This window comes from Trichoplusia ni, unplaced genomic scaffold (assembly GCF_003590095.1).
Source record: "Trichoplusia ni isolate ovarian cell line Hi5 unplaced genomic scaffold, tn1 tig00000572, whole genome shotgun sequence".
Classification (NCBI taxonomy): Eukaryota; Metazoa; Arthropoda; class Insecta; order Lepidoptera; family Noctuidae; genus Trichoplusia; species Trichoplusia ni.
The window spans coordinates 9982-30285 of NW_020800039.1; the positions used below are offsets into that span (position 1 = coordinate 9982).

The 20304-nt window shown below is 35.9% G+C and overlaps 1 protein-coding gene across 1 annotated transcript; it reads right to left on the bottom strand.

Moving 5' to 3' along the window:
- Window positions 1-45: 45 nt before the first annotated feature.
- LOC113507075 (galectin-4-like) lies at window positions 46-20258 on the bottom strand. The gene is made up of 8 exons (XM_026889927.1): window positions 19995-20258; window positions 14287-14375; window positions 13555-13762; window positions 13198-13341; window positions 12067-12142; window positions 3406-3425; window positions 2879-3079; window positions 46-809 (listed from the first exon to the last, which is right to left on the bottom strand). Exons 1-8 carry the CDS (start codon window positions 20016-20018, stop codon window positions 759-761), a joined length of 813 nt encoding a protein of 270 aa, XP_026745728.1. The 5' UTR covers window positions 20019-20258; the 3' UTR covers window positions 46-758.
- Window positions 20259-20304: the final 46 nt, after the last annotated feature.

A 20304-nucleotide genomic window follows, 5' to 3' on the forward strand; every position in this document is an offset into this window, starting at 1 on the left:
CTGTATATATAATTATTATTTACAATTTCAGTAATTTAGAATTCGTTTTGTCTTCAATATATAATTTTCTATCTATTTTACATAAGTACATTCAACATATTACGTATTTTATAAGCAATAGCCATCGACAACGAAAATTGCTCGAGAATTGCTGTCAAATTTATTATGTATCATACTATTGCAATACTTAATACTGTGGAGTGCAATTTGCTAGCAATTGTAGTGCAATTTTTGCTGTTCGATTGCAAAATACGTAGTCAGACATATAAACGCCGTGCTATCAGCGGGGGTCGAAGTAAATAGCTTTTGACAAATATATAACATTTAAGTAATTTTTTTCACTAATTTTCTTTCATAATTAAAATCTTTAGTCGGACCAAAGTCTTATTTAATTCAGTAGCGACGACCAAACCTGCAAATACAATCTCAATTTCACGATACCACTTTATAATAGACAATAGTACAAATCATATGTTCTCACAAATCGTCCGTTTTAGGAGTAACCTTTGGACAGATCAAAAAAAAATGACCGAAACAATTAAAACTTTTCGACAACAATATTGTAATTGCAAGTTAGGTGATGTCACTATTAACAAATATACATTTTTATTTTATCTTTTGTACTTTTTAAATAATACATAATTATTTATATCAACTCACTAGCCCAGCCTCAAAGCTGCATACACGATAGTTGATAGTTTCACAAGCAGTAGTGTTGTGGCACACACTAGTGTTGCGACTATCATCTTCCGGTGCCTTCAGTCCATCCAGTCGTCGCCGCCGAAATCGATCGAATCGACTACGTGAACCTGGGAATAGAAATGGAAAATATTAATATTGAACAAATTTCACACAACGCCATCTAGTCTCAAACTAAGCAAAGCTTGTATTTTGAGTACTAGACAAATAAACATACTTATATATTTCTAAATACATACGTATTATAGATAAATTACACCCAGACACAAAAAAATGAACGTGCTCATCACACAAATATTTGTTTTGAGTGGGGATCGAACCCACGACCTCCGGTATAGCAGTCAGCGCCACTAACCACTAGACCAACAGGCCTGTCGAAATACAACATTTTATGGAAACAAAGTGATTATTTAATATAGTTTCTGATGTCAGATTTAGTATTATATTAAAAAAAACTTGTTTTCAGTGAGCTTTATTATATTTTAACTTTAGTTTTAAGATAAGCGTTAACTTTGAAACATAGTTTTTAGAAAAAAATACATTCAAATGGACTAAAAGTCCAGCAAAAGCGAAGCAATAGCAAAATATGCAAAAACGCAGCTGTCAAAATATGTCTGTCATGCAGAATGCGCAGCCCGTGTAGCGATAAAAACATTTTAATTAAAAAAAAAGTGTAAAAATACTATTTTCATTGCTAATTGCTATAGCATTGCCTTTGGACGATATTTGCCCATATATTAATTTAATATAGTCCAAGAAAATAATCCTCTTTAAAACTAGCTCCTGAAATACAGTTTTAACTAGTTCCCATTGTTTCTATTTTATTGTCCGGGAATAAGTGTTAAAAATTGTGTCAATCAAGAAATTCGTATTTATATTTTTCTGGTAAGGTAGGCCAATTCTTATGGACACCCACTGCCTCGGGGGAGGAAATGGGTAGTGTCAGACTCTTACTGACTTAACCTGAACCGCCGAGCTACATCATCCGCGTTTTTGTGTCGGTGTATGGCGATGCATAATTTATCACACTTCAACCGAGGCTAAAGACTGAATTTGTTTTCCATTTAGCCCCATTTTAGAATAATAATAACGCGTGCAAAGCCGGAAGGCGTGTAAAGTAATAATTAATATATTAAAAAAATCTAAAACCCCACGTTTTTAAATGTCACTCAATTCACATTTTATCAAAATCGATCCAGTCGTTTTTATACATGTAAATTGCATTGTCATCGGATTTGAAGCTACCCTGAAAATTTCAGCGTGCTAACTTATCGGGAAGTGCCTCAAAATTGAGTTGCAAAAATCCAACCGAAACGACAAACAAACAAGAAAAGTGAGTGTATAAAAACGTGGGAAGGATTAACCCTTTATGTATGCAGGGCTCTAAGTATCACATTTCTATGTAGACTATCTACTATCCTAGTGTCTACAGACATACCGGATACTTAGAATATCCTAATATCCCTTAATATCCGACTATTCTTCGATCCATTCATCATCATCGTCTGCCTCGGGGGCAATGTGGGCTTGCGTTGGGGGATGGTATGAGTCGACGCCCTTAAAGAGTTGGTGAACAGAATTAAGTTAAAGTGAGAGGTATAAGGGTGATATCGGGATGTTTATAATATTGGAATTCCTTCTTATAATGTTTTCCGCAACACGTTGATAAGGTATTTGATTAAAACATCTGGTTAATTCGTCAGACAGGTTTCCCAAAAATATTGTATATTTTTTTGCCAAATACAGTATTGTTTTACCTATATAAACTAAATGTAAATGTTTAATTGTTTTTGCTACCTAATTTATCAAAAAAAACTTCAGTCCTACCGGATTCAGCAAAGTACCAATGATATACAAGGAGCGACTGCCTGTCTGACCTCCTCAACCCAGTTACCTGGGCAACACGATACCCCTTAATCAGAATTTGTGACTATTACCCCTTAATAGAATTTTATTTTCCGTAAAATGCGCATCCCAGTTACCTGGGCGATACGATACACATTCAGACTAGCTTTCGACTACCCGCAACGACTGTCAAAGATATGCAAATAACAGCCGGAACCCTCAATTTAACGTGCCTTCCGAAACACGTTACAACATAGACGGTCACCGATCCATGGACCAACCGTATCAAGAGCTTAGCCTATGATTGAAGATATTAAGTTTTTAGTATCCTCACCTCGCTCGGGGCGTCATTACTACTGAAGCCGCCTCCCAGGGCGTACCCGGCCAGGCCGCCGGCCGCGAGGGCCCCGACGCCCATGCCCACCGCCGTCCCGGCGCCCATGCCGCGCCGCTGCGGGCCCTGCACGTACTGTGGCTGGGGCCCGCCGAAGCGGGGGCCCATTCCTTGTGGGGGCATGCCTTGGGCGTACTGTACCTGGTTTGGGGGGAATACAATTGTAATGTTTAAACATACTGGACATAGATAATGTATTTTGGCTAAAAATAAAGCGTAGTTGGAAAATATAGCTTTTAAATGTTGTTTAAGTGAATAAACATGAAAAAGCGCAAACTCGCGAAGCGCTTAACTCCTGCAGTAAGGTATTTAATGCCTTAATAGCAGGACGTATCACAAACATTCAAGTTACAAGCAGAAAGACACTCAGACTAAGCATTTATAATTATAATACTTGTCCTACGCGAGGTCGAATCCACGTCTCCATTCAATACATGTAGCAGAAAGATTTACAAAATAAAACTCACCCCTGGCTGTGGTGCGTATCCTAAAACAATAAAAAAGTATTTATTAACAAAAATACCTTTAAAATACGTATTCTATTAATATAATAGGGTATTTGTCAAAAAAGAACGGCACAGTCTGTCAGACGATTTCCAAAGTATATTGGATAAACTAAAAATACAGTAATTTAAACGTCGTGTGACGTCACTTACCAGTACGCTTTTTACTAGCCCCCACAACCATTCATTTCATCATCTTAAGCGCTTAATTTTCCTAACTTTTTAGTGGTGTTATAACGAAAAATACTCAATATTTTTTAGAAACCTGTCTGACGGACTACGAACAGATTTATATTATTAGATTAAGTCAAATATCCTATTTAAAAACCTTAAAATTTTATTATTTCATAAACTAGACAGTACATAGAGCCTTTGCTCCCGACTGTCATACGTTAATATTTGTCAGTCGTCAAGTCACTACAGTTGTGACGCAGTCTTACTATGTGATACTGTGTCACAGTAACATGTGTTGTGTTGTCAGATAGACAGTCGCGAGGTAACATACGGGGCTCAGCTGTCGGTGAGACTGGGAGCCGATATCAACGTAGACAAGGCTTTTTATACTTACTACTTCGATCTAGTAAGCTATTATAAATAAAATTACGTGTCACGCAGTTAATCCGGGATGGACTCCGAAACTACTAAACCGATTTTTAAGAAATTTAAAGGTAGGATAGGTTTAATTCCAATTTGTGGTCAAATTGAAATATTAGACATGGATGGATTATTTGAATCAGGATTGACTTTTAAAGTTGTCTCTATAAAATTTTAGAAAGTTTGTGCTTATATTTTCATAAAACTCGGACGAAGTCGCGGGTAACAGCTAGTATTACACAATTATAGCAAGGCGAACTTCGTACCGCCTAACAGTCGATGATGGCAAGACAGAAATACAAAAAAATATTTTTATTAAGCTATTTTATAGTTCAAGTTGGATCAAAGTACACACGGCTTGCAAGTTTAATTATAATCGGTCAAGTAATTTAGGAGTCCATCGCAGAGAAACAACGAAACGAAAAATTAATAATCTTATTTGGGTACAAAACTCCACTACCCAAAATACGATATAGTCAAAATTAGGTGGAAGATATAAGAAAAACACCAACAAAAGTTCAAAATTTTTTATTAACTTGAAAACATTAAATAATGCGATATACTTGCACAATCAATACAACAGGTGTTCATTACACATTAAATGCAAATACGAAAATACGCAGGATCGTACATAAATAGATACATTTTGGAAAAACAAGTGCAAAAAATTGATGAAAAATACTTTGAAACCGAGTCTTTGTATAGTAACTATCGTGAGACTGATTCATGATTAAATGATGTAACGGTTTACTCACGCGTATGTATCGGGATCGCCCGACTAGTTTCGGACCCAACCGGAGTCCATCATGAGCTGACGTGACGGGCGAGTTCAATTCGACACGTTATCTACTACTAATATGTTCCTCTTTCACACAATAACCACTGAACGGATTTAGACGAAACTTGGTATGATATATATATACACACTAGCTTTTCGCCTGCGGCTTCGCCCGCGTCGAGGTCGGTTATATCGCGTTGCCAAGAGAACTCTTCAAAAGTCCGGGATAAAAACTATCCTACGTTCTTTCTCAAGGTCAACTCTATCTCTGTACCAAATTTCATTAAAATCTGTTCAGTGGTTTAGACGTGAAAGCGTAACAGACAGACAGAGTTACTTTCGCCTTTATAATATTAGTAGGGATGAGGAAACCGTTACATCATTTAATATCTTTTTAATACCCTTTTAGAGTAAAGATATTCCTCGCACTGTTATAAACCAATTCAGTTATTTTTCGCCAAAAATATAAATGCCAATTAATAAATGCATGATTTTTAATGAGTTTTCAAACAATTTATGTACGAATTAATAACAATAGGTATATGTATTAGGATACAATAATAACCGCCATTTTAGAAGTCGGTCGAAAAACATTTCGAAAAATCCAAGGAGAGAAATATAAAATGTGGTCCATTTATTAAATATTTTAATAGATTTTCGAGAATAGAGAAAAAATAATCAAGCTTAATTCTTTATTCAGCAACAACCGAATTAAGAAATTTTGTTCATGAAAGTGGGTTTAACCGTTTAGGAGATGAAGTTTTCTGAACTTTTTACAAGTTTTGTTCATAAATTATTGAGATTCATTTTCGAGATTATTGAAAAAGAGAAGAACAAAGACAGAAAAGTTATAGAAAAACATGTTATTTTAGTGTATTTAACGTATCGTATCTATAAACTGTTATTTCAATATTACAAGACAGACACACCAATTTTATATGTATTAGTAAATGGACCACATCTCTGATAAAGTATTTTTTTTTTGGCGTCATTGGACATTATTTACAACTATATTTATTGATAAACTACAATTGTCTGTCTGTTGCACATTTATACATCTCGCAACTATTGGCAAGTTGAACGATAAGTCGCAGGTTCGAATCCAGTCTGAGGCTAATTTTTTTTACACACACTTTTGGTATTTTTCGTTGTAAATTATAAGAATATTACTTCGCACCTTTAAATCAAAACGTGATGTTGTTAAGAAAAGATTCAATGTGAACTAAAGAGCAAACAGACAGACAATTTTGCAGTATATAATATTATATATATATATATATTTTAATATTATTTTTATAGGAAAATGTTCAGGCCTCACTTTTGGCACAGCCCAATAGGAATTCCGTTTCATCTAATATACTCAAATTACAGTTTTCACTTGTAGATCAAGAACACACGACTAGTTGCTAACTAGACCCATACCAGACCGTTAGTAATAAGTCCCAACTAGTCAGCCATCTTAAAAGAAATGAGTCCAGATCGGTGTATTTCATTCTAATCGAGTCAGTTTTAAAGTGGACTAGTTTCTTAATCTCCAACTAGGCAGTATCTAGTCTGGAAAATCTTTGTTTAAAATTTTGTAAGTTACATCAAGTTTCAATTAAACATACGTTACAAAACTTACAACATAAGATTGACTGACTAGTTTCGAAATAGACTCATACTAGGTTGCAACTAGTCAAACATTTTTTAACATAACCTGAAAATAGTCATTTACCATTTGATCTTTTAAATGAATAAAAAAATATTTATCTGAAGCTACAATTTGTTCTGCATATTCATAATATCTTCAAACCCAATACAAGCCTATTATATATAAAATTTTCTACAATTGAAACATTATTTTTACCTGTCGTATACTTCTCACAACATACACACACAAGCCTGAACATTTAAATAAATAAACAAATAATAAATATAATTAAAGTGATTTAACATCTTACTCACGAGAAGCAATATAAAATAATGTGAAAATTATCGACGACAAGAGAAATATAAAAAACTAGTTGTTTAGCGCGGTTTCGCCCGCGTAGTACCCGATCTTGAGGTTATTTTAGTTGTTCGGATAGCCGAGTGGTTGAGGTGACCACGCCAAACTGAGCGCGACGTGTTAGTTCGATCCCCGTAGGAAAAGCATTTGTGTGATCCACGAATGCTTGTCCTGAGTCTGGATGTCTTTGTGCATGTGACTTGAATGTTTGTGCAACCTTCCGTGACACAAGGACTCAATTCCTTAATGCGGAAGTCGTTTTAAAAGAAATGCATATTTTCTAATCATTAAAACCTTCCCTGGACATTTACGAATATTTCAAAACATAAATTAGCCGAATCGGTTCAGCCGTTCTCGAGTTTTAGCGAAACTAACGAACAGAAATTCATTTTTAGTTTAAATACTTTCAAAAATAAAAACGTATAAAGCTGACGAGTTTGTTTGTTTGTTTGAACGCGCTAACCTCAGGAACTACTGGTCCAAATTGAAACATTCTTTTTATGTTGAATAGACTATTCATCGAGGAAGGCTTTAGGCTATAAACCATCACGCTGCGACTAATAGGAGCGTAGATAAAATGGAAAATGTGAAAAAAAACAAGGCAGGTATAAATCATAACTTATATCTTCTACCCACGGGGGCGAAGTCGCGGGCAACAGCTAGTTATTAATATTTCCTTTGCCGTCGTTCAATAAAATATTAGTGCCATCGTTAAACCTTGCAATTTTAATAATAATTTGAAATATAGTTGTTTTTCTTCCATCTCCTTATATTACAAGGCACCTGAAAATTAATAATTTTGGCATTAGTATTAAATACTTTACATTAAAATACAATCAATCAAATTAATAATTTAGAATAGGGATGATGCCAACTTTTTTTTTGCAGTGTCCGTCTTGTAGTTTTTTGTATAATAATGGAAACGTATTTTTTAATTTGTCCCGCAAACAAATTTCAGTGAATGAAACTTACGCGTGACGTCACGATTGAGTATAAATTTTACTCTATCGTTACGTCACAAGCCCCTCTCCTAAACTTTAAAGCAGTTAATCTTTGTCAATTCTAGTTTTTCTGAAAAAGGAAGAAATTCGTGTCTCTTACTTTTCAATTATCTAACTGAGGGACTAATGAGATTTTTTCTTTTTATACCCAGTCATCATCCCTATTTAAGTATGCAAAACATTTCAATATTACATACAAGCTTTTGCCCGCTTGTCCACCCGTTACACATCGAAAATGATCCCATGGGAACATACAATCTGTCTTCAACATATTTTCAAAAGACCGTGACTCCATAATCCGCCTACAATCCACTGATTCAATTGACGAGCTCCGTGGTCGAGTGGCGTACGTACCGGTTTCAAGGTGTCGCTAGCTCTGAGGTCCCGGGTTCGATCCCCGGTCGGGTCAATGTAAATATTCACATTTCTACATTGTCTCGGGTCTGGGTGTTTGTGGTACCTTCGTTGTATCTGAATTCCATAACACAAGCGCTTTCGCAACTTACTTTGGGTTCAGAACAATGTATGTGATGTTGTCCGCATTTTTTTTTTAAATCTAGATGTAATAGATTTTTGCTACTTATGTGTAGTTTAGAATTACTTTTATTTTCTTTTTTATGGAAATAAACAGATTTTTTTTACTCTTTCCCGCAAAAACCACTGAACGAATTTGGACGAAATTTGGTAAACAGATAGTTTATAACCAGGATTAACACATAGGATAGGTTTTATCCCGATTTTATGTTAAATTGGGATCATTTACGCGAGGGCGGAGCCGCGGGCAACAGCTAGTTCATCTAGTAATTATATTGTATTTTATGTTTTAACTAATATCTATACACAATTCATTTAGGTACTTACATAAAGGAAAACAATCTTGGTCTTATTCATAAATTTTTGATTAAAATAAAACGCGACCTAAAACCAATACACCGTGATTTTTTAGTCGTCTTACAAAAGCAGCCCAGTTCATGTTTCCAATGACTAGAACATGTTCATGATAAAAAAATAGGTATTTATGAGATTTGAATAAATTTAAAATGCAATTTTTATTCAATATTATGATGCAATTCGTAGTTTTTTAGAAACACATTTCTGTTGCGAGCGCGGTCCGAGCCTTGTAACAATGGTGAGGGGCGCGGGCGGCGCCGTTTTTATCATTTTTAAGAGTATATTTCAGATTTCTCTTGTTTAATTTTCTTCGTACTTATTATCTTAGTTGATGATAAAAAAAATCGCGCCTAGGGGTATTTTACGTCGGATACATGAACTGGGCTCCTTTTGTAAGACGACTAAAAATCACCGTGTATAAAACAACAATAGAGATTACCGAATCAAATATACCACTGTGTTATATCAGTCGTTTATTTATTTAATATGTATTTGTATAAAAACACACCAAGATTGTTCACCTATATTTAAAATATCTAAAAAAATAGAAGTTACTCAATAAATAACTATATATACCTGTATAATTATTCTCGAATCACGAAAGCGTATCAGTAGAAGCCTGCAGCAAAGGAAACGTTAAATAAATAAATAATAATCTACAACAAAATAATAATGAACAGACATTACAATAAAATAATAATTAAATAAATCTCTGACCACCGGCTAACTACAAGCAAACTACCACCAAATAATATAAATTTAAATATAAAACTACTTTCATAGCCTTAGGCTATAACTGCACAAGTGATCGATCACAGGTTAAGCTACGCTTGACGCGGTACGTCCGTGGATCGGTGACCGTCTTTGTCATGACGAGTTCCTCGTGAGTCGAGATATAAGTCAAGCATACGTTGTGACGGTCTTATGTTATCACCCAACTGATTTGTTAATCTTAGGGTCTTAACAGACGGACCGCATTTCATTTGAACTGCAAACCAACCGTGCGGTCCAATTGCAGTCGGCGGCCAGTCGTGTGACGGTTGGTTTGCAGTTCCATTGCAGTCGTGTCAACTGCATTCAAACTGCAACCGAACTGCCAACTTGCAGTTGGTTTGCAGTTGAAATGCGGTCCGTCTGTTTAGACCCTTAAGCCCTTTTGTACAGAACCCCCTGTGTTGCAGCGCTGTCTTACACTTAACCTTTATAAAACAGTATCTATAGTTGTTCAACAACTAAATATATTACATAATCACAAAAAAAAACTGTCAATAAGGTATTCTCATACAATACAAGACACAAACAGACAAAAGCAATCATTAATATTAGTATAGTGTTAAGAAAAAGGGAAAAAAGATAAAAAAGAAACAATCCCACACACCAACAAACAAACAAACAAACAAAACGCATACATAATAACATTTATATAATAAAAAGATAAAATATATTATTTACAAAGTAGACTTACCTTTAGGCATTCTACTGTGACACTCGCGTTTAACGGTCAAAGTTAAAAAATAACCGGTCATTTTGTGAAACATCGGTTAAAGTTAAAAATATTGTGTGTGTGTTATCAAAAACCCATATGAATATATTGTATGTAGATTAATTATAGAAAAAAAATGTATTTAAATTGAAAAAATAAACATTTACAATACTTAATAAATATATTAATATAGAAAAGAAATATTTTTAAAAGGGAATGTTTATAAAAATTTAGTAATAAAAATGAAATATATTTACAGTAGATTAAGCTTTTAAATTCGTATAAAAATAAGGTTGAAATAAGAAATAGCTAAGCTATAATAAAGTTTTTAAAAGTCATGCTATTACATGCTCAGGGCGATCTACCACTTAAGGAAAAGCGAAGCGATGGCTATATCATGCTATGTGATATAATATTTACAAAAGTGAAACATTATCATGATGTAAAGGTTTTTTTTCTAGATTACTTATATCAAATACGATTATATTCTGTGTTTTCTTAGCCCACAGCTGGGCTGACGTTTCTGTTAAAATATTAAAATCATGGAATAACTAAATAACTAGAAAAATTCTAACATGAACTTCGCTTAAATGAGTTTTTTTTTACAAAATAAATTAGAATCGTTCTATAATTTAGGGAGCTAGACTACTACAGAAAATAACAACAAAATATTAACATTTTAAACTAAAAAATACCCCTAAATATTATATAACTAGCAATCGCTTCGCTACAAGTACTGAAAATCCTAAAAAGTTAGTGAGTATATTAGTTAAAATAAAATAGAGTTTAGTATACAAAATAACATAATATCAAAAATCCGAATAACTGTTATTGTTAAAACTACAGTTAATTAGTACAATTGAAACCAACCAAATACTACAGGAAAACATATTTACTATTAAGTATAAAAGTAAAAATCTATGAATATATTAGACACGTATTATTGCCTTTTTTTTGAACAAAGATAAGCTTTAAAGTGAAGCTGGCTTGTGACGTAACGACTTCGTAAAATTTAGACACAAACGTGACGTCACGATTGAATAGCACTTGCTATTCACTGTAATTTGATCAATTTATGTTTGCGGGAAAAAAGATAAGATACATATCCATTATTATACATTAAACTACATGACAGCTACCGCAATAAATTTTTGATTAATCTTTGTATCGCGAAGGGTTTCTAAACATTCAAGTCACATGCACACAGACACCCAGACTCAGGACAAGCATTCACGGATCACACAAATGCTTGTCCTACACGGGGATCGAAACCAAAACAGTCAAGTCAAGTCCAAGCAGTCAAAATCAAATTGAAAAGTTTTTTTTTATTTCAAGCAGGCCGTTTTCCAGGCTCTTTCAAAACGTTACATTACTGACCCTAGTTGCGCGGTTCCAAAGTGTCATTCTTATGGAGAAGGACCGGCAAGAAACTGCAGTGGGTTTGGTGTGATGACCTCAACCACTCGGCTATCCGTGCAGTCAAAATAGGGATGATGACAATTTTTTTTTTGCAGTGTCCGTATTGTAGTTTTTTGTATAATAATGGATACTTATTTTTTAATTTGTCCCGCAAACATCAATTGACCAAATTACAGTGAATGAAACTTGCGCGTGACGTCACGATTGAGTATAAATTTTACTCTATCGTTACGTCACAAGCCCCTCTCCTAAACTTTAAAGCAGTTAATCTTTGTCAATTCTAGTTTTACTGAAAAAGGAAAAAATACGTGTCTCATACTTTTCAATTATCTAACTGAGGGACTAATGAGATTTTTTCTTTTTATAGCCAGTCATCATCCCTATGATGTAGTATTTGGTTGGTTACATACCCATAATTAATTATCTATCTACATCATAAGCTGTTGACCCATATATACTATTGTCTTACCTTGTGGCGCCCCGTAGCCGGGGGCCCCGTAGGCGGGCGGCGGGGCCCCGTACGCGCCGTACGCGGGGGGCTCGGACTGAAAACATACATCATAAACATTAGTAATATACATATATATATATAGTACTAGTTGTCCCGGTTGTACCGCCTAACAGTCGATGATGACAATGCAGACAAAAACACATTTTTTTGCAGCTTTTAAATATATTATCAAAGTTTAAACCTTCCCTGGACTATCACGAGTATTTCAAGACTAAAATAAGCCAAATCGGTTCAGCCGTTCTCGAGTTTTAGCGAGACTAACGAACAGCAATTCGTTTTTATATATAAGAGAGATGAATAAGATTTTTTTAGAATGAGTCTAGAAGAAAAATTGTGTTAATTTTAGCATCGAAGCATTTTTGAACGCCGAGTTTTCGTTTCCATAAAATTAAACTAATTATTCTTTCATATTGTTTTTATTAGTAAGCCAATTAAATTTATATTACGTAAATGTGTCATCTATTATCTAATGACACATTATTGATTGCGTATTGAATATTTAAATAAAGTATAATGTAAGAAAAGCCAATTCTTTTCAACACGAGATATTATTTAAAATCTCCCTCAATTTCCTCTTAATTTTTTTGTTTGCGAGATAAAGAAAAATTGAGAGATTTAAAAAATTCTAAATACCCACGTTTTTAAATGTCAAATTGTATGAATTTTGTCAGTTTTTATAGTTGTAAATTGCATGGTCATCGGGTTTAAAGCTACCCTGAAAATTTCAGCCTGCTAACTTATCGGGAAGTATCTCAAAACTGATTTACAAAAATCCAACCGGAACGACAAACAAACAAGAAAGTGAGTTTATAAAAACGTGGGAATATAAAAATACAGTGCATGACGGACTAAACAGTTTCCTGTTAGTCATCATCATCATCATCTCAGCCTATAGCTGTCCACTGGACATGGGCCTCTCCATACGTTCTCCGGCGCGACCGGTTCATTGCCACCTGCATCCAACGAGACCCAGCGGCTTTCACTAGGTCGTCGGTCCATTTGTCCCACGCTGCGCTTGCTGGTACGTGGTCTTTTCTGCCCCAAAAGTCATATACCTTGTTACAAATTCTAGTTTATGTGGTAACTTACCATGTACATTTGCTGCGGGGGCGGCTGAGCGCCCTCGAAGCCGATCAGCTGTATCATGACGTCACCGTCCACTGTCAGGTGGGAGATCCTCTGGAAGGGCACGCGGTGAGGGAACTCGCAGAAGTGGATACCGTTTAGCGCCACCTGTTGGGGAGATGTAACATTATATGTAACGTTTTCTGTATCGAAGATCAAAGATCTCGGGTTTAAAAAGGAGTTGTTGCTGTTTTTTTTTAATATGGACTACCGCAGGCAAGGAATTTCATCCTTGTGTCGCGTGGGCTTCATAAACATACAAATCACATGCACAATGATACCCAGACTCAGAACAAGCATACTTGTCGTACATAGCCTCACCTTCAACGAGTGCGGTTCACACAATATGAGGGCCTCGAAGGAGTCCCCCCTGTTGAGCGGCATCCCGCCGCTGGTATCCTCGACGCCCCAGTTCATGGCGGTGAGGTGGTTCCGCACCACGCACATCTCCACGAACCTGAAGTTCAGGTGGAGGGCGATATCGTCGCGGGGGTCCGTGTTCGGCCCGCACTGGAAGTTGATGGCGAATCTGGTGGGAGATAATGTAGTTTTATGAGGATGATTTATCATTCAAAAAGGTTTACTCGAGAGAATTTGTTGGGATAGCCCGGCTAGTCTCATGAGCTGACGCGGCGGTAGAGTCGCGCGTCAAACTTCGTCGAGTTCGACACGCGACTGTGATTAATTATGGTGATCAATCGTCCAGACTTCTAATTTGGGCCTAGCAGCATTGCCTAACAGTGAAACACTTTTAATTTAATGGATACCTTCATGAGACGAAGTTCGTTAGTCTTGCTAAAACTCGAGAACAGCTGAAGCGATTTGGCTTATTTTAGTCTTGAAATATTCATGAAAGTCCAGGGAAGGTTTAAACGGTGAGAAAATATGCAAAATTGCGGAAAAGATAAAAAAAATGATGATTATGTATCCTAAGGAGAAACCCAAAAATTACCGCGAGATCATATTAAAATATTGCAATAAACAAATAAAAAGGGCTAACACCTAGTGGTTGAGAACTTATTATGACAATGTTACCAAAAACTTTGCACTCACCTCTGAGCGCCAGGGGGCGTGGTACCTTGCACCCTGATCATGCGGCCAGGGTACATGCCGCCGGGGATCGGGTGCACGCATGGTATGACCTGAAAAGAAAGACTTCATTAGAAAATTTGTAAGAGATGCGAATATTAACTACAAGGATAGCCGAGTGGTGTTGTCACCACGTGAGTTGTGGTCAGTGGTGTTGCTTGGGTCACCGTCGCCCGGGGCGGGATTCACACCTTGGCGCCCAAAGTAGGCACCTTAAAAAAATATATTCGTTCAATTTGTCATGAAGTATACACCTCTTTGTTTATGTTTCGTTCACACGCGGAACATCGAAATTGTATCTACATGATAATTTGCCGCTTTTTCTAAATTTTGCCACCCTACTGATACTGGCGCCCGGGGCGGACCGCCCCCTCCCCCTAGCTACGCCACTGCTTGTGGCTGAATTGCAATTCTATGCATGGTTTGGTATGCCCAAGTTATAGGGTCGATCTAAACGACTACATGGATGCCTGAGTGGTTGACGTCACCACGCCAAATCCACTTTGCGCAACGTTTAGCAGGACGAAGCGGCACCATTTGCGTGATCCACGAGTGCTTGTGGACGTTACAAGGATTGTAATGTTCTGTGTGAGAGTGGTTTCCTTTACCCCAGGTGTAAGATGTGTTATAAGTTTTAAGAGTCTATCTATCTACCCGTTCCTGGTATCATAATTTTCGAACGAAATACCCGATTTCAATTTACTTTGTTTAGATTTTTTTGGTGAAAAACGGTTGAGCTGTTTAAAAGCTGTGGAGGTTGAAAATGGGGAAGAAAAATTAGTCTGCAAATATACTCGAGTGGGGACTCAAATGTAAGTGCACTGAAATATAATATTGATGACTCAATCAAGAGAAATCTTAGCTTCGTTTTGGGAGGGGTTTTTTATATTATAGGTTTAAACAAAGGCAGGTCAGTGACAAAATAACATTGAAGTGACGTGTTATCAATCAATGGCCTTGTGTTATCAGGAGTTACCCTGATGATTCAGATTTGTGATAGCCTATCATACTGGCATAGTAGCATAGCTCAGCGGATACACCCGATAGGTTTCCGTTGTGGACTACCAACACACACTGAGAGAGCCGCAGAAGACAGCGTCTTCATCACATATTAAAAAAAAAGACACCCTCACTAAAGAATTTAATCCTTGCGTCGCGGGGGTTTCACAAACATACAATTCACATGCACAAAGAAACCCAAACTCAGAGCGAGCATACGTGGACTACGCGAGCATACTGGGATCGAACCCGCGACGTTTTTGGAATTGTAACCGACACATAGGCGGGCGAAGTCGAGACCTTCAGCTAGCGTTACATATGATTTTTAATCTTATGTATGTAAAGGAAAATTATTTGCATGAGGAAAGTTGCATCGTCTAACGGCCGCTGTGCACTGGGATTGATCCTTTTCAGAAATATCTGTGAAGATACCAGTTACTTCGAATGTGTTATAACGTTGACGTTTGGGCAAAGAAACGGTTGGAACGGTCATAGACGTGATATTTTACCAATAATTGTGGCAAATATGTCCTTTTTCAAACCTATTCGGACGGAACCCTCGTGTTGCGAGTCGCAGCACTATACCGTTCTTATTCAATTTTGGTGTCAATGAAATTTTAACGACATTTAATTAAGTGACGTTATAAAATTCTATTTGACACTGATCAGGACACCATGACACCTAAAAGCGTTATTTTGCTGTATGTTTACTGTGAATAGTATACGTTTTTGAATACAGCTGTTATTCCTTACAGAAAAATCCAGGGTCAAAATCTTTCCGGCACGTGGTTTGCTGCTATGGATTTCTACGGACGTTACCCGGCGGTTACCTTTAGTCCGTAAGAGTCTGTCATATAGAGAATTCCCCCGCAATACAAAAAAAAATATATCATAAAGTTTAACAGGGAAAAGTCGACATGTAAAGTGGTCAGTTTTAAAATCGCTGCCACACAATGAATTATCAATACGGGAATACCATAGCAACGAAACTATAAACTCGCCGTGCTGAATAATAAATGAATCAGGGCTTCACTCAAGGAAAATGGAGAAAATTTATTAAGTTTCAAGACTTAAATCGGAATCGAAATTTTTGCGGACTATGTCTGAAAGAAGGTGGTTTTTAAAGAGCGTATTTAATTGTTAATGTCCAATTAATTTGCTCTAATTGATAAATGAATTGTCTTTGAATTTGACAAAATTTTGGTAGTGTCTAAGCATTTGTCTATTTTATTTAAAATATATATTAAGACAGGTTTATAGTTTTAATAGACCAATTAAGTAAAAAACCTTTGCTGTTTTTTTTCTAAAAAAAAAACTCGCAAAGAAGTCATCATCAGTTTCGATTTTACCCCAACTATATTGTGTTCGGATTCCAGTCACACTGGATGCAATTTTTCCAGTTTTTTACAAGGAGTCACTTATCTTACCTCCTCAACCCTATTAGCTGGGAGACACGATACCCCTTAGTAAGAGACTTTTTAGCTTCTGACTACTCGTAACGACTGACATACATGTATATATAATAACCGGGATCCACAATTTAACGTGCCCCTAACACTGAGCATCTCGGTATGACACAAATGGTCACCCATCCACGGAGTGACCGGTTCGTGCGTGGCTTAATCAGTGATCGATCCTTGTGCAGTTGTAGCTCTTCTCCGTGTCAGATGAACATTTTTTTTTTGTGTACATCACCGTCTTTACAGGTAAACACTCAATTCGACAATGTTGGCATACATATTTGAATAAATAGATCCCAACATGCTTAAATTTGAGTCACACAACGTAATTATGACGCAGCATATAATTGGTTTGGATTTCATGATTCATTGCCTAAAATAAATGCCTTAATGCCTTCTGAATAAATTGAGGGTTTCCGAGTCTTCAAAAGAAGTTTAGTATCTATATCCTCCGAAACGGTTTGACCGGTCATAGATTAAATAGAGTAAGATCATACTATGTTAGCATTTAGAAACAACCGTTCCAAGAAATTAAAATGTGAATATCCTACTGGTCAGTCAACTCTTCTAATATAGGCAGAAAAGGATAAAGAACGTTACAAATAAATGAATATTTGAAAATAAAGACCTATTATGTACCTGATTCTTCAAGTAAAATAATCTGAAATAATTACTGATAACGACTATCTAACGACAGATTACGAATGAGAAAACCTTTTAAACATGAACAAATGACTAAACTAATTATTTAGTAATTAGATGCCACCCACTGGACATTAGAGGAAGGACATCGTCGCCAAGGTCGTACGCGACGAAGGTGGTGTGATGATCTAGCGATCTAGTCAAATATACGGGGAGTCCGAGGACAGAAATCGTGAAAGATACCCCAAGCAGTACCCTTGTACATCATTTATATATGTGTTATATTATTTTTAAGACCTTTTGTGTGTGTACATAAACTATTAAATAAAAAAAACATAGAGAGGTCTGGAGGAGAGAGGGAATCTGACACAGATTTTGTTATATATGAAAATGAATTGCTGTTCGTTAGTCTCGCTAGAACTCGAGAACGGCTGAACCGATTTGGATTATTATAGTCTTGAAATATTCGTGACAGTCCAGGGAAGGTTTAAAGGACAAAATATGGAAAAGGTTGTAACAAAATAAACTTTTGTCTGCATTTTTATCATCGACTGTTAGGCGGTTCGTAGTTCGCCGGGACAGCTACTAGCTAGTTATAAATAAAAAAAGATAGACACAAATTAAATGGCGGCTATGACGTCACATTTTCAATGAACCGTAACGTAACAATTTCTAATGTTGTAATTCTGATTACGCAACATTCGCGTTTCCATTTTCGAGCATTTGACGCGGGATCCCCAAAAAAGTGTCAAGAACGTGTCGGATTCGTAACACAGAGGGCTTTATGTCATGAATATGATACCTAGATCATTGAAATTGGGGAAGATGTTTTTCTATTGCCGGTATAACAAACTAGTCGGGCGATCCCGTTAAATACACGTGAGTAAAACGTTGCATCATTTAATACTGAATCATTCTCCCAATCCAATAGTTACTATCAAGATATATTATGGTCATAATATTTGGTGTGCGCTACTTTTTTTACTTTAGCATATTTTGTATTTACATGCTAATTGTCCAACTTGGCCACGTTTTTTTACAGAAAAATTGCTATGAAAGCATAAAATCTACCATTTAATTTTGAACTAAAAGTTCCTGAAAAACAATCCAGGGCAATATTGTTTGTATCGGATATGATTAATGATTTAAAAAAAGTTTTATTGAACCAGCTATGAAAAGAGCGAAAAGGGAGGCAAAGATATAAAAATGTGTGAAGAAAAGAATGAGAGTTTTTGATGTCAAGTTTTCTATTCATCAATGGATGTTGCGCTAGCTATATTTATTTTACAAGAAAAGATCTGGTGTAAGATTTTACTATAAAAAATTTCTGAAGGTACCCACATTCACTTTTAATTTACCTACCGTTTATACAGTAACACAACATATTCAAGATTTAAGATTTATTTATTGTTTGTCACAGGTGGAAATTCAGCTCTTAAAATTAGTGTTATAACAAAGTATCACTGTAACATACCCATGTGGTGTACAATCTTTAAAATTTAATATTGTTTCACTTAATCTTAAGATAAAGATAAAACACATAAATTGATGAATATTTATCATTACAAGGCATTTTTTAAACCGGCACAGATTAAATAAAGAATCAATGTGTTTTGACAAACAGGCATCATACAAATACAATTTCCGTCTAGAAAAATACACTAGTTTTTTCAAGAAAGCAAGGGTAACAATCAAATCAGCCTTTTGCGATATAATCTGGACATAGACCTCTCTCAAGTAGCATCACAACATCCATTCATTTGTCTCCATCGTTCAGACTGAGTCATTTATTTTCTTGTATTTCTCAAGAAACAATGTTTGTGTTAAAACAACATTGTCCAAGTTATTCAAGTAACACCAGGGTCAATTAAGCCCGCCTTTTGGTAATAAGTGCTAACTTTGCATGGTAAGGCATGAATGAAGGCTTAATAGGTAAAACTTATAATGTTTGTAGTCAACTTTGGTATTTTTAGATTATACAAAATGTTACATCTTGTTACTTGGTAAGTTTATTTCGAGAATTGGGGGCTGTAGAGTAACTATGACTAATCTAACGATACTTTTTGAATTGCAAAAAGTTGGAGAGGTATTTCATCAGTTATAAGGCTGAGTCAACATGCTATTAACTGGTTGTTGATCAAGACAAGTTCAAAAAGAACCCCCGCAAAGTTTAAGGGTTAGAAAGAGCCACTGCTGACTAAGATATACGCCTAATAACCAAATTCTGTATGGGAAATAGTCAGAAACATTGACAGCAAAATATAACATATTTTTTTATTGCCAGAATGTTAATTCAATTCCAAGAACGAGGAAAAACAATGCAAATAACAAGAATAACGTGATCAACTGTCTCTGTAATAGGAAAAGTCCTTGGGAATGTTTGCACAGAATAAGTTTCCGTGACCGACTACCGCTGAGTGATAAAACTTTACTTCACCCATACTTTGTATTTACACAATAAGAAGCAAAACCAACCGCACCAAATTGTTCTAAATGCCCTTGAAATCATGTAAAATGCCGCACATAATAGAAAATGTGGTCATAACACACAGGAATGTTTGAAATACTTACGGGATTATATATCGGAGCAGCCATTTTTTCTACGGTGTTTCTAGCGGCGGTTCGTCCAAAGTCCGAAAAATGGAAATACGAAGATTAGGAACAACTTTTACTTGGTTTACACTTAGATTCTAAGCGCCGGATACGCCTAGCGCAATAATATTACGTTTCAAACGACTCAATTGAATCAATTCTATATATAATGCGTCATACGTCATATGACGATAAATGATTAATCCTTTGGCAAGAGTTGTGTTGAACCAGCTGTGCAAGAGAGGCGAAGATACGAAATCGCGAGAATGTAAAAGAGAAAACAGAAAAA